The sequence below is a fragment of the Dendrobium catenatum genome, unplaced genomic scaffold (genome assembly GCF_001605985.2).
Source record: "Dendrobium catenatum unplaced genomic scaffold, ASM160598v2 fragScaff_scaffold_847, whole genome shotgun sequence".
In the NCBI taxonomy this organism is placed as follows: Eukaryota; Viridiplantae; Streptophyta; class Magnoliopsida; order Asparagales; family Orchidaceae; genus Dendrobium; species Dendrobium catenatum.
Window position 1 is genome coordinate 5,905,699 of NW_021319309.1, and position 15,466 is coordinate 5,921,164.

The 15,466-nt window shown below is 36.4% G+C and overlaps 1 protein-coding gene across 2 annotated transcripts; it reads left to right on the plus strand.

Annotated features, from left to right (window-relative positions):
• Window positions 1–346: 346 nt before the first annotated feature.
• LOC110097797 (putative disease resistance protein RGA1) lies at window positions 347–12,740 on the plus strand. 2 transcript variants are annotated; one of them, XM_020824365.2, is made up of 4 exons: window positions 347–4,156; window positions 11,619–11,844; window positions 12,079–12,168; window positions 12,247–12,740. In XM_020824365.2, exon 1 carries the CDS (start codon window positions 553–555, stop codon window positions 4,117–4,119), a length of 3,567 nt encoding a protein of 1,188 aa, XP_020680024.1. In that variant the 5' UTR covers window positions 347–552; the 3' UTR covers window positions 4,120–4,156; window positions 11,619–11,844; window positions 12,079–12,168; window positions 12,247–12,740. The 2 variants fall into 2 exon arrangements, with proteins under 2 accessions (XP_020680024.1, XP_020680023.1); XM_020824364.2 differs by having other exon boundaries at window positions 11,619–11,749.
• Window positions 12,741–15,466: the final 2,726 nt, after the last annotated feature.

Genomic DNA, 15,466 nt, shown 5'->3' on the forward strand with positions numbered 1-15,466 from the left:
AAAAAACCATCCCAAAAGAATCCTTAATCAAATCAAATCATAATTTTTTTTCAATGCATAAACTCTTTTATTGTTTATTTTTCAAACTGCAATCATAATTATTAATTTCATAAAAATTTTATGTCAGAAAATTATTTGTTACAGGAGCTTTAAAAAAACTATTTCCTTACTCTAAATTTTATAATCATCTTTTAAAAAAATTACAGCAATCTGGAATGGACCTTAAAAATCAAATGGTTAGATTTCAAATAAATTTCATTTAGAATTGATTCAACTTTATTTTATTATAATCCATTCCATGTCTACAGTGTGCCATCGAGTAGTTTGGCCCTTCTTGACTTCTAATCATCTCCCCTGGCTATTGACTTCTGGTCTTCTGGTTGGCCAATGGCTAATCAATTGATCGTCGCTTTTGGGTAGCTTATTTTAGTTTTACTACTATCGTGTGAAAGAAAAGAAAGGAGTTTTAATTATTAGAACGAATTCCCTCGTTCCTCTTTGTCGCTCTTCTTCTTCCTGACTAATCTTTGAGGGGAGCAAGGGAGGAAGATCATGGCATCACTTCTTTTAGCGGATTGGTTTGGCTCTGCGATTGTAGAGAAGCTAATCGAACTCGGCTTAACCTACGTGCAAAATCATTTCTTTTTGCAGGCAGGCATAACAAAGGAGCTGAAAAGATTACAGGATCTCCACCCAAAGATCCAAGCTATTGTTGCTGCTTCAAACCGAGTAGAGATTAGTGGGCAGAATCCAGATCTAAAAAAATGGTTATGGCAGCTCCGAGATGCAGTTGACGAGGCTGAAGACTTGCTAGATGAGCTGGAGTACAATGAGCTCGCAAAACAAGTGCGTAAGGCTGGTCAGGATAAGGTACATAAGACTATTTCTCCCTTCAAGAATTGTTGTCTAAACCCCAAATTCAGCAAATACATCGTTAAAGAAGATCCAACTTTGAAAAAGCTGAGAAAAGTGGTGAAAAGTCTTGATGAAGCGTTTGCGGGTGCTGGGAATTTCCTTCAGCTTGTTGAAATCACAAAGGATGAATTGAACCAGCAGCAGGATGAGCAATATAAGGTTCGTGAAACCGGTTCCTTGCCAAAAACTGATGTGTTTGGGCGCGAAGTGGAGATGAAATTTGTTATAGAATGGTTGAAGAGGCCAGTGGATGATGATGGCTGTACAGCTAGTGGTGCTATGTATAGCAACATTTCAATTCTTTCAGTTGTAGGCCTTGGAGGAATGGGGAAGACGACGCTTGTGCAGCAAGTTTATTCAGATGAGGCAACTAATGAATTTGATCTTAAATTGTGGGTTTGTGTTTCCAACAGTTTTGACGTGAAAAGGCTTCTTGCAGATATGCTTGAATCTCTGACTGGACGGAGACCTGATTTGGCATCACTTAACGCACTTCAAGAGCGTCTCAAAGCTGCGTTGATGTCGAAGAAATTTTTTCTTGTTCTTGATGATGTTTGGGAGGAGGAGGAGAAGCAGGATAAGAGCAAATGGGAGAATGTGCTTGCTCCACTAGCTACTGGGAAGGAGGGGAGCAAAATTTTGGTAACAACTCGAATGGACTCGGTTGCATTGCTAGTCACGAAAGTATTGAGGAAACAGATGGTTAAATTGAAATTGGAAGGCTTGCAGGAAGAAGATTGCTTGTTCCTCTTCAATAGCTATGCCTTTGCTGATGTGAAAAACCTTGAAGCTTATTATGAACTGAAATCGATTGGAATAATGATAGTTAAAAAGCTTTCAGGATCTCCACTGGCAGCTAAAGTAATTGGGGGCCTTTTGAACTCTAATTTGGATGTAAGACACTGGAAGAATGTGTTAAACAGTGACATTGGAAATGCAGAGAATGGTCAGAATGATATTATGCCAATTCTAAGACTTAGCTACACTTACCTTCCCCGACATTTGCAAAATTGCTTTGCATTTTGCTCCATATTTCCTCGAGATCATGAGTTTGATAAAGATGATTTGGTCCGCATGTGGATGTCCTTGGGATTCATTCAGAAGCCTCGATTTGTAGGGGAGTCAATGGAAGACATGGGAGGTAAATATTTTGATGTTTTGGTTAAGAAATCTATCTTTGAGAAGGTTGAAGATAATCATCGAAACATAACATATTATATAATGCATGATATGCTGCATGAGCTTGCACAGTCTGTTTCTACTCAGTTCTGCATCAGAGTTGTTTGTGATGATAAATTTCCTGTTGGAGTTCCTGGCAGCATTCGACACCTATCTATTGTAACTAGTAGGCTCTCTGTGCTTGGTGAGATGAAAAAATTTAAGAACCTGCGTTCTCTTTTTTTGGCATATATTGGGGATAATACATTCCATGAGAATGCTTATCATGGAGATGATGAAAAGTTTGATCTTGTTCTTTCCCAAATAATTAGAGCATCAAAAAGCATCCGCTTACTTAGTGTACGTGCACCGCACTTCAAAGAGATGCCTAGAGAAATTGGTGATTTGATACACCTTCGATTCTTAAAACTAGTTCAAACTAGTATAACCAGATTGCCTAGATCACTATGCAATCTCTACCACCTTCAAGTTGTTGTTTATGAAGAAATGCATCAGGTATCTAAAAATTTCTTACCAAAAGGTATGAATAGTCTCCCTAATCTTCGGCATCTGATTTTGCCATGGGATGAAATTGATGGAATGCCTGGGATTGGGAGTCTATCTTTCCTTCAAGGAATAGATGGTTTTCGAATAATGAATGAGAATGGATACAGAATTGAGGAGCTGCAGCATTTGAATGAGCTGCGCAGTCTACGTATTAAACTTATTGAAAATGTGAAGGATGCTGGAGAGGCCAGAACGGTCAAGCTGAAGGAAAAACAACACCTCATGGAACTCTTTTTAGAATGGGGGGATGGCATGAAATGCTGTGAGGATGGTGATGAATATTGGGATGATGGAAATTTCAGGGATTCTACAGGTCATGAGCTTGATGAACATATACTTGACCAACTCCAACCACACACCAACTTAAGGAAACTGACAATTCATGGCTATATTGGTGCCAGGTCTGCAGTTTGGATGACTCCTTCATTGCTCGGCAATTTGGAGACCATAAGATTGCACAAATGCTTGGGATGGGAAAGCCTTCCTCCTCTGGGACAGCTGCCATTTCTCAAGATATTAGACCTTTCTGATATGCCTCAACTGAAACGAATTGGCTCTGAATTTTATGGGAAAGGTGAGAATGGTGGTTTTCGGTCATTGGAGATACTGCTTATTAGGAAGCTTGAAGCATTGGAGGAGTGGTCTGATAATGCTGCTGAAACTGAATACCACCAATGCTTTCCTAGCCTACAAAAGCTGCATGTTCTACAATGCCTTAAGCTGCGTAAATTGCCGACATTGCCTCTCAATCTTACAAGATTAAAGCTCGCTGATGTGGGATTGACCACTTTTCCTGTGCACAAACATAGCAACAACAACAGGTCATCAGTTTTTTCTTCCCTTGCTGAAATAGAAATCAGTGGCTGTAGAGAAATGAGATCTCTTCCTTCTGAAGAGTTACTTTGCAGGTTTACAGCACTTGAACACTTGGAAATAAGTTACTGTGAAAATCTGAGGTCACTTGGGGGATTACAGGCAGTACATTCCCTTAAGAAATTGGCCATCTGGGATTGTCCTAATCTCATTCAAAGAACATCATGGTCATCCACTATGGAGAGGAATATTCCATTCTTGCTTGAGCAACTCGAGACAAATGATCCCTTACTGCTGCTTGAGACTCCATTGAGAAGTCTTAGCTCCCTTCAGGTTCTGAAAATTAAGTTTAATAACAACATTATTTCTTTTCCCATTGAGGCAGAAAATTGGTTGTTGCAAAATGGTACTTCTCTTCGTGAGTTGCACCTGTGGGATGTGATATCTCTACAATCCCTCCCTTCCTGCTTGCATGAAATCTCTTCCCTCTTGGTTTTGGATGTATGTCATAGTCCTGAACTCAGAAGACTGCCGCAACTCCCTTCCTCATTGCAAAAATTGATGGTCACTTATTGTCATCCAGAATTAAAAGAGCGTTACCAGAGGAATGTTGGCATTGAGTGGCAAATGATTTCTCATGTTTCCTACGTTGACTTATGTATTTAATAGCTAATATGCATCAGCTGCATTTGCAATTCAGTGGGTAAGCATGTTGCAAAATCCAACTTACATTTCACTTTTTAATTTTATAATAGGGCTTACTTACATGCTATTGCCGTCACCCAGCCTATCTGGGTGTCTACATAGTTTGCCTCCATATAATCACTTATTTCATGTTTCTTTCTGGTAATTTGATCTACTAAATTTCCGGAGTGGAAGTTTTTTTTTTCATGAATGTTTGTTATTTATTAATTTTTTGCTTGTTGCGTGTATATTATTTTGAAACCTATCTTGTTTTAGTAGACGAAGTACACAAAAATTTTACCAATGTTGTAATCTATATACATTGTTTCCAATATTATTGATGTATCAAAAAAAATATCCATCCAATCATTCAGGAATCTCCAAACAATATTTGAATTGAAAACTTGTAGAATTAAATTCAAGGTCATCCAAACTATGATCTCAAATAACTTATAGTTAAATTAAATGTCTCGATAAGACCAATCCAAGATACCAAGATGGTTCGATCCAAGTCTGAATGAGCTCAAATTAGGAACATGAAGTATTGTTAGAAACATTGAGATATTAATTGAAGAGCTAAACTGTCTTTAAATCTTGCATTCATATAGTCAAATTGAACAACTTGGCAAGATGAATACAACGAGCTTAAGATCAATAAATCTTGAGGTCTTAAAGGAACTAAAATACTTAATAAATTATTATGATTGAAAGATTCAATATGGAAAGTTCGATGGTGTGTTATGAAATTTTGACTAAATTTATTAAAAATGTCACAAGTGTTATGGAATTTTAGTTGAATTCACTAAAATGTCACTCTCATTCTCCATATGAAAGGGGCCTAGACTTGTGATTGAAGAAAGTTTGGAGATCTAAAGAACTCTAAAGCTTTACCTAACATTAACAATCACTACTAGTTATCATCGTCATCAGACTACCATTGCTTTGCTATCATTATGTGACAAACCGAAAATTCATAAAATACAATTATTTGAAAATATGAAAATTTGCATTACAACACTGTGATGCTGGGAAAGTGTCACCGCGGTGTTGAATGCAACAATATTTTGGCTCTTAAAAACATATATTTAATACAACAACAACATTAAGCCTCAGCTACATGAATGTTTTTTTGGCATTGTGTCCTATTAAAAGTCAAATTCTCATTTAAATCTAATAAATAATGATCATTTATAATATTTTATAACAAGTCTTTTTAAGTTTACCTCTACCTTTCTTAACATAAGCCAAATCTAATACCTCAACTTTCCTTATTGGGTCATCGGAAGGCCTCCATTTAATGTGATCAAACCATCTAAGGCAACACTCTCTAATCTTATCTTAAAAACATATATTTAATGACAAAAATATTATTACATTGAAAAAAAAGGTTGGCGGTTACTATAGTAGCTCACAACAATATGCTTGTGGGCACTAGCACACGCTCCTAGATGCCCACGAGCACATCCACACACTTGCACCCACACTCGCATGCATGATGAACTTGTATGCGCATGTGTACGTCACTATCAGTGGTTGGTCCAACCCATTCTAGGTTTGATTGTGAGCACTAGCATACCAATTCTACTGTTATCCAATATTTTAGACTCAATTTTAGCATTTCCGAAGTTAAACAAAGTTACTGTGAGTCTGTGATCAAATTCGAGCAAATTTATGAAAATAATTTTTGTTCCCATTGATGCTTGACTTAAGGGAAGACTGAAAATATAGTTTATGGGATTTTACTCTGTGCACGACTCTAAGGGGAGGTCTACGTTAACATGGTCATGCCATGTGATTTTTCCAAAACTAAAATCTTTTGTCATGAATTTTTTTGGTGTGCTCAATATATTATTGGATGACATAGATTTTAACTTTTAAAATAGGAGGGTAAATGATGCACCATAAAAAAGTTATCTGATCAGGTAGGAATCTCGAGGTAATGTTTTGTTGAATTTCAGTCGTCACTTAGCACTTGATCTCACTGCAATAATGGGGATCAGTGGGAGGCTCACCTGGATCAAACTGATCTTCTTCCATATTTGGGTGGCAGAAGGATTATATTATGACAGTTATGCATGATTATGTAATTATTTATTTCTTTATTAAAATATATTGTATAGAACTATAAATAGGGGTAGTTTGTGCAATAAAGCTAACCTTTTTTCCTCTTCAATTCTTTGAATTTAACATGGCACCAGAGCCTTCTTTCCCTACGAAATTTTGAAGTTCCTTTCTACTAACGTAATTTCATTGTCAGCTTTTGTTGAGAAACAAAAGGGAGACGGGAGAGGAAGATTGAGCGGAAGAACCCGTGCCTGGGGCTAGTCCACAAGAGGCGATCGGGTGGGAGCAGTTTGCAGCTGCCCTCACGCATGCATCTCGTGTATAGATGAAAGGAGACTATAAAATAAGAAGTCATCCAGGATTCAATCGCCTACGGACAGGAAGTTTTGATCGAGTCAAACAGGAGTGCCACCGATCCACTTGTGCATGTAACCTGGAGTGGGGATGGATTGGGCCTGCCATGGAAACCTGTTCGTGCATCTAGACCTAACCAAATAGGAGCTGCTATAGTTCCTTATTTACTCAACAAGCATTACCCTTCATTCTCATTGCCAGAATTCGGAGCATATAGTTCCAGGATGCCTTCATTGCTACCCAGGATCTTTTAGATAGCTTTCATTGCTATCCTTTGACACTGCAACGTCTGAAGTTAATTCTTCCTAAAGCTTTGACCAAATAGAGGATTCTATGGTGCACCAAGGAAAAGGAGATTTCCAAAATATACAACTTTCTTATTGCTTAAAAGGGAAGAACTACTTGAAGTGGTTCCGATTTGTGAAGACCTATTTGAAAGGGAAAGGAAAGATGACTCACCTCATTGGAGTAGGACCAAAAGAAGGAGATCTTAATTTTTGGGCATGCGATGAAGCAAACTCCATGATTATGTCATAGTTGTAGAAGTCCATGGCTCCAGAAATTAGTAATACTTATATGTTCATATCTACTTCAAAGGACATTTAGAATGCCGCCAGACAAACCTTCTCAAAAGCTTGGGATACCGCCCAAATCTTTGAAATTAAGATTAAGGTGAGAAGCACAAAACAAGAAAGTAGAATATGTCATTCTCCTTTAAAGCTTGTGGCAAGAACTTGATTACTACATATGCATAGAGACTAAGTGTGTAAAAGATGCTGCTATCCTGAAAAACTTTATTGAGAAAGATAGAGTGTATGATTTTCTTGCAAGATCAAATGCAAAGTTTGATCAGGTTAGAGTTCAAATTATTGGCAAAGAGGAGATATCTTCATTAAATGAGATCATTTCTCTCATTCGTGCTGAGAAAACCCGATGATGGGTAATGCTGGAGTCAAAGGTTGTTGAAGGTTCAACAATGGTAACAACCAAAGAGGTGTCATGGAAGGAATAATGTAAGGATTCCTCGAAACCTAGAGACAAACACTACTTATGGTGTAACTATTGCAAAAAATTAAGATATACAAAGGAGACATGCTGGAAGTTACATAGAAATCCCCCAAGGAGTGGAATCAAAGAAGTGGATAAAATGGGATTAAAAGCTAACATTACAACAAGTCAATCCACTCCAGAAGCATAGTCCAGCTTCAAAGAGCTCAATAAAGAAGACATTACAACAACAACAACTTCAAGCCTTTATCCCACTACGTGGGGTCGGCTACATAAATCTTTTTTCTCCATTGTGTCCTGTTAAGAATCAAATTCTCATTTAAATCTAATAAAGATAGGTCATTGCTAATATTTTCTAACCAAGTCTTTTTAGGTCTACCTCTACCTTTCTTAACATAGGCCAAATCTAATACATTTAGTCTCCTTTGCCGTCGTTTTACATGACCTAACAATCTAAGGCGACTCTCTCAAATCTTATCTGTCACTGGAACTACTCCAACCTTTTCACGTATGTCCTCGTTTCATATCCTATTTCTAAGAGTAATTCCACTCATCCACCTGAACATCCTCATCTCAGTAGCACTTAACTTAATAGTATGCTTCTCTTTTAATGGCCAATATTCTGTGCCATAAATCATTGCAGGTCTCACCACTACCTCAAAAATAATATTAAATAGTTTAACAAGCCAAGAAATTCCTTTATCTCCTAAGCATTTACACATCTCTATTGGAATGTCATCAGGTCCAATAGGTTTTCCAAACTTCATTTTTTTTAAAGCCTCTCTAACTTCAATTTTACTAATATGCTGATAAAAATAAAAATATCTATTTTTATTTAAAGTGCTAAGGTGATAGGTAACTCTTGTAGGATTCAAGAGAAATTTATTAATGATTGATTTCAGTGAATCGTCAACACAAATTTGAAGGAAATCCAAAGGGAATAGCACAAACGACGTACTAATTGATGAAATAGCAATGAACATAACAAGATATAATTGATCCTCAATTCTAAAGTGGTCTTGTGGTGTTTTGTTGTTGGTGCTGGTTCTGTTGGTTATATGTTGGGTTGTTGATGTCTTTTTTTTTTTTCTTTCTTTTTGCTTGTTTCTTGTTTGTTTTATTTATGTAGGTTGTTGTTTGGTAGTTTGTGGGGCTTCAATTCAAGTGATTGAGGTTCTTCCTGTTGCTTCCTAGAGCTGGCGTAATCTTCTTTTACTTGTTTTTGTTGTCTTCTTTTCTTTTGCTTAATTATTATAATAGGTAGAACATTTCACTCATAGGTTTTATTTTAAAAGTTGTATTTTTAGAGAGTTGTTGGTTCTTTATGGACTTGTAATTTTATTGTTAAATTAACGCGTAGGACCCTTTGTGGGTTTTATCCCACTCATCCACTTTTCTTATTGTATGTTCATTGGTTTTGCTGAAATAAAATTTCAGCCAAGGGTTTTCTAATTTTTTTGCATCCATTTCCTATTAAATTGGTATCAGAGCAATGTTCTGCGCTGAAATATAAATCTTCATCATTGATTTTTGGTGCATTTTTCTCTCAAGTCTTGCTGATTTTTGCTGTTTGAAGGCCCGATTCGCTGTTTGAAAGCCGTTTTTGCTGTTTAGAGATTTGATCTGGGTATCTATGGTACGATTAAAGGTAGAAGTGTTAGAAGGAGACATCAAACAATTGAAACCTAATTTTACATAAAAGATTTCAGATTTCAAAAAGTAATTTTTAGCTATCCATGAGAAGTTCGATGGGAAGTTTGCTATCATAGAGGAGATGATGAGGAAGATGCTCGAGTTCCAAACCAAAATGACAACGTCGGAGGCTAGGGAAGCTGCCACCAGCCAAGAAAGTGGAGAAATCTCTAATCCGATAAGGCAAAGGGGAATATCATGAGATGATGATTTTTGAGGGAGATGAGAGAATGCCTCCCTTAGAGCCTATTCTTAGGGGGCAGTCTGGTAGAGGATATGGGGAGAGGCATGAGGTGGTGGGCAAGAGCGAAGGAGAGGGGATGATTATGATCAGAAAGGTATTGAATTTGAAAGGAGAGATGCTAACTATGATTGGAGGGTTGCTGAATTTGAAAGAGAGCAGCTGATTATAATCGAAGAAGTGTTGAATTTGAAATGATGATGTAAGATTTTGATGAAGGGTTTAGGTATGAGTGTAGAATGGATGATTTGGACACTTTGGGGGAACCACCTTGTTGGGGAATGAGAAATTATGAAGTAAATAGGGGGAAATGAGGAGATCCGAGGGTGAGGAAGCTGAAGATGTCTCTTTTTGAGGGAGAGGATGCACATGGGTGAATATACAGGGTGGAAAGATACTTTACCGTCAATTGGTTGAGGCGGCCATACAGTCCTGGAGGAAGTTTAAGACTACTTGTTGAAACGTTTCTGATCCAGTAGGGAAGTGGGCTTTTATGAGCAATTCTTTGCTTTGACGCGGGAGGGGATAGTGGTGGAGTATCGTGAGCAGTTCGAGCACCTGGCCAGCCCACTGGACCTGCTTCTGGAGACCGTACTGGAGGGAAACTTTATGAAAGAGCTCAAACTAGAGATTTGGGTGGCTGTTAGAGTGACGATGCCTCGTGATTTGGGAGAGGCTATGTAGCTAGCCCAATTAGTAGAGGATCAGAGGCACATGCAGAGAGAGGTTGGAGGCAGTAGCTTAGGAGGTTCGTACAGGATGACCATCACCTTTTTATTATCCAAAGAGCTAACACCGGGTTTTCTTAGGGAGACCCTAAAAGAGAAGACTGTAAGAGGGAGACCTAAGGAAAACTTCAAGAAGCTCACAAAGATGAAATTATATGAGAACAGGGCATAGGGGCTGTGTTTTAGATATGAGGAGAGGTATACATCATGGCACATGTGTAAGGTTCTCACTGTTTGTGATGACGAGAAAATTGAGGAGGGAGCTGTACGAGAGGATGAAGCTGCAATTTTCGTCTTTCCACCTTGCAGGCAAGATGGGTCTTTGGGAGGAGGATATTGATAGATCGGTCCCTCCTAGAATTTTCACAGTTGGGTCGATCCCTCGTGAACCGGCCAAATGCTATGTGAAGGAGGAACAAAGGTGGGTGATAGGGATGCCCGGAAGAAGTTTCGCATCCCTTGGGGTGGGACGAGAAGAGAAACATTCGAAAGGGGAAGGGGCCAGCTAGGAGCAAAAAAGAAGGGGAAGGGGCTGTTTTGGCAATTGACTATGCTTTGTATGCTTTAACTAGTTTGTTTAGGCTAGGGTTCCTTTTTTTTAATGCTTTGATTTGTTGAATTGGGAGTTTCTTAGATTGAGAGGGCTCTAGTTAGCGGTTAGGGATTGGGAGAGCGGGATCTTCCTCTCCAATTGAAGATCCACTTGTGTCTTATTATTTCCTTCATAAATCTTTAAATAAAGGCTTGATGTTGATGTTGTTGTTGTTGTTGTATAAATCTTTAAATAAAAAATGTCTTAAGTGTTTCTATTCCTAGTTTTTCTTGTTGTATGTTTACTGGTTTTACTGAAATAAAATTTCAGTAAAATTTTTTTTAAATTTCTGCATCCACTTCCTATCATAGTTCTGAGAAATTCACAAGTTTTTAACAAAATTCACATTAAGGCGACTAGTGAGGGCTTTTTATTTGTATTTCTACTAACAGTCGAAAGTTCGAATCCTTAGATTTTCATTCATTTGCTGATCACACATTCATGAAACTATTGACTAACTTTAGCTGCATATACATTTTGCAAAACCTGCCCCTTAAACCGGATCTTTTCCACTAAAGTTTCATATTAGCAGCTTTCCTTAGTTAAATTACACAATCAATAAATAAAGAACTATAAATAACAAGCTCTTCGTTATTCTGCTCCTGTAATAGATAACATAGATGATGCCAATGAAACACTTCTAAAGTTCATGAATATTTTCATTATCTAATTAAAATTTTATGGATTTTATTATATTGCTTTGTAGGTTTGTGCCAGATCCTACTTTGTCTCCTTTAATCTTAATAGAATTACATAAAATTTTATTCGGTTAAGTTTTTCATTAACTGTACATTTTTTACAGGATGAGATCCACAAAATGTATGACCTGGATAAATGAGATGCTTCTGAACAATCATACGGCTAAACAGAATAAAGCTGGATCGATCTTGATAAATAGAAAAGTACCTCGGTTGACAGAGCATCTGTTTCAGGGTAATATACCAAAACCTCTGGATTTTTGTCTTATAGGGAGCATCAACAAATTGTAACTTGCTACCAACCCTCAGATAGTTGTTCTGTAGTTGGTGGTATGCACTCTTTTCATTCAAACTGCAACAATCTGTCTATTTAAGGCTTCGTTTGGGACAATTTTTTTGTTGTTTTCTAAAACAACTTTTTAGTACAAAAATTTCTTGAATTAGAAAATTTTGTACTAAAAAGCCTTTTTTTGAAAGCAATAAAGAAGCTGTCCTAAACGAAGCCTAAATGATCGTTAGGCATGCTTTGATGTATGCATTTTATGTCATTTTAACTATGATCAGAGGCCATTGTAACCATTCGAGGAGCAAGAATCAATTCATGGTAGTACAGGCTGCTGCTCGTGGATCACACAACTCACTGGCAAAGCATAAGTGTGTGAATCTTCCTCTTTACTTAGTTTTCTTTTTTCCTTTTCCAGATTGCTGATTCATGTTTTCTCTTTTCCACAGAGCCAGTTATTGGTAGAAGATGCATGGGAATTCCATTTTTCTTTTAGGGATTGTGGACCAGATAAGATTAAAATTTGGTACGATATATTTACTGATCAAGTTCATTTTCAACCCGAAAATTTGCCACAGATAATGGTCAAATATCATGATTTGGTACAAGATACAACTTGTTACTTGATGAAGTGTCAACAATGATGCGAGAATCTAAAGCAGGGGATGCCTTAATTTGCTCTCAAACTGATTTCTGCTATCCTGCTATGAACTATTCACTGAAGGTATTGTCCACTTATTTCTATTAAGATAAGAAGATTCTTTTTTTGTTTGCCAGTTAATGGCAAAAAGGATAGCCATTATTCAGTTGCAGAATCATATAATCTAAAAGTAACATATTATTATTTAACTGCTAAACAAATTTTGAATATTCATTGTGCGAGAGAAGAATGGACTTTCTTTTTTTTTTTTATTCAAATTGAAAAGGAGACTGCTTGCGGACCTATTTATAGTGTTGCTAGTAGGCCCTGCTAGAGCAGTTCACAAGGAATCTAGTTTATAGATAGAAGAAACTAGAGGAGCAATGATGTGAGCCAGGAAGGTCTGAGTTTTGCTTAGTTGGCTAATGTGGTAGCCTGGTAGGAGATAGTTACACAACTGACATACTAGCAGGAGAGCTTGACAGATTTTTATAGGTGAGTACCATAACTGGGTCAGAATCTGATAGGAAACATTTGAAGATTTCAAGTAAATTCTATGAATTTCATAAAAACTGCGAGAAAACTCTTCCAAACTCTAAGGAAAACCAGGAAAAAAATAGTAATTTTATTGCAAGAAAACAAACTACTGAAGAAAATAACAATATACAATTGATCCTTTATTCGAGAGGAGGATCGATCTCTCCCAAATCTCTAGACGTCGCTAGAGCCCAAAGAAATCCTATGAGATCTCAAATTTCAGCCAAATTCCAGATGCCCTAATTCTAGGTTAGGAAAACAAACATTTAATGCATACAATTCAAAAGGAAATCTCTAAACAGTCCCTACATTCAAATTTCCCTCCCAAATCCCTAAAAAATCTTTCATAAATCGCTCTGTCTGGGCGTTCGGATCGCACGACCTCCGCAGGAGACAGAGATCCCACATCTGTTTCGCAAGCCGGTCCATACGGGACCGGCTGGACCGGTCTAGCATAACCATCTTCAGCAACCATTAGCAACTATAAATAAAGCCACAATGAATCTAATATTTAGTGTATTACAATATCTATGCCTAAATTTTTTCCATGAAAGTATTAAAAGAAGAGATAGAGAGGGAAATGGTGTGAAAGTTTGAATACTCATGAATATCTTCTTTACATTTCTTTTCTTTTTTTTTCCCTTCCTGTGCCCAATAGGATCATTTTTAGCTATCTAGTTATTGTCGTGTCTTTCTAGGTAATGTATTCAATTTGATCAATTATTTTGTATGTATTCTATTCTGACAAGCATCAACAGCTCACCAACATACTAGAACTTTTTCTTCTTTCAATAGAAATGATTTTTCAACTTTTTACAATAGATATTTTATTTGAAAGCTCTATTTTCACCATAAATTTGTTCTGTTTGTGAATTCTTATACTGTAATGATATGTTCTACTTCATGCTGATGCAAGAGAAATGCTCCATTCAATTGTTCTACATAGACTGAACTGGATGCCCCCTCTAGGGCTGCAAGTGAACCAAATATTCGACGAGCTACTCGTTGCTCGGTTCGATTAAAGCTCATTTGTGATCATTTAATTCAAAGCAAACAAACTTGAACAATATTTTTAATACTCGATTCTTAAATAAACAAGCTTGAACACTAATGTGTTCAATTCATTTATTTTCATGAACAACATCAGTTGAAGCTCGTGAACATGATCGATCAAATAAAGAATTCACGATTCATAGATTAAAGATCACTGATGTAGGATGATGCAGAACTAGAATATAATGCATACAACAATAACAATAACAAAAACAACAAGCTTTTATCCCACTATGTGAGGTTGGCTACATGAATCATTTTCTCATCTAAATCTAATAAAGAAATGTCATTTCTAATATTTTATAAACAAATCTTTTTAGGTTTACCTCTACCTTTCTTAATATAAGTCAAATTAGCCAAATAGCAGTTTGAAAGGCAATGCAGTGAAATAGTTTTCCCAAACCAATTCTAAGGGTTTGTTTGGGGCGACTCCAATTGTTTGCAAAAACAATTTTAAGGTATTATTGAGAATTTTTTCTTAAATTGCTATGAGTATAAAAAATTGGATAATAATTTTTTTAACAGTTCCTATACTCTAGAAGATATGATTGTAAAAAGCCTTTTTTCATCTTAGAATTTTTTTTTAAGTAACATGATGAACCAAATGACCAATTATTTCTCCCAGGAAATGCTAACTTATATAGAATTTTCCACAAAGCTCAACCCTCGATTGGCCTACAACCATGCTTTGCTTTCGTTTGGTCAGCTTTCGTATTGTCTTATAAAGCAATTTTTTAGTATAAAATTTTTTCGAATAAGAATTTTTTTATTAAAAAGCTGCTTAAAAAAATAGTAAAAAAACCGTTTCAAACGAAACCTTAATCCCACTTGAATTAGGATTTCACTAATCAACTTATTATCAAAAGCCAAACTCCTCTTAATGGAGAAATTATTCTGTCCAATCACCGAACGGTTCAAAGAAAAATCAAAATGCACCATGTCATCTTGTACATAGCATGCATAGCTAAAAAGTGACGTGACCCGTCCTGATTTGCCTTTGAACGGCGTCCGGAAACTGCACATAATAATTTCACCACTTAATGAGGGGATGAAGAAACTTTTTCAATGACACACTATCTTTCGAGCGAGTACTACTCACAAACTTATTTTGAATGGGCTATGCAACATCAAAACACAAAAACAAACCTAAGCCAAGTTCTCTAGTACTTTGGCTTTGAATCAAGGATATTACTAACTACTAGATGCAACATAGTTTATACTAAAATATATTACCAATTACAAGGAGCTAAAATGTTGAGCATCTTTTATTCTTTCAATTTCTCCTCAAAATAATATAATCATCTAATGTTTTAATATTTCATCATTCTTTTTAAGATGTTTCAATATTGCAAGGAGTGCTAATTGATATAAATATATGAAAATTTTGTTTTAATTATGATTAATAAATATAAATACATCATATATATATATATATATAT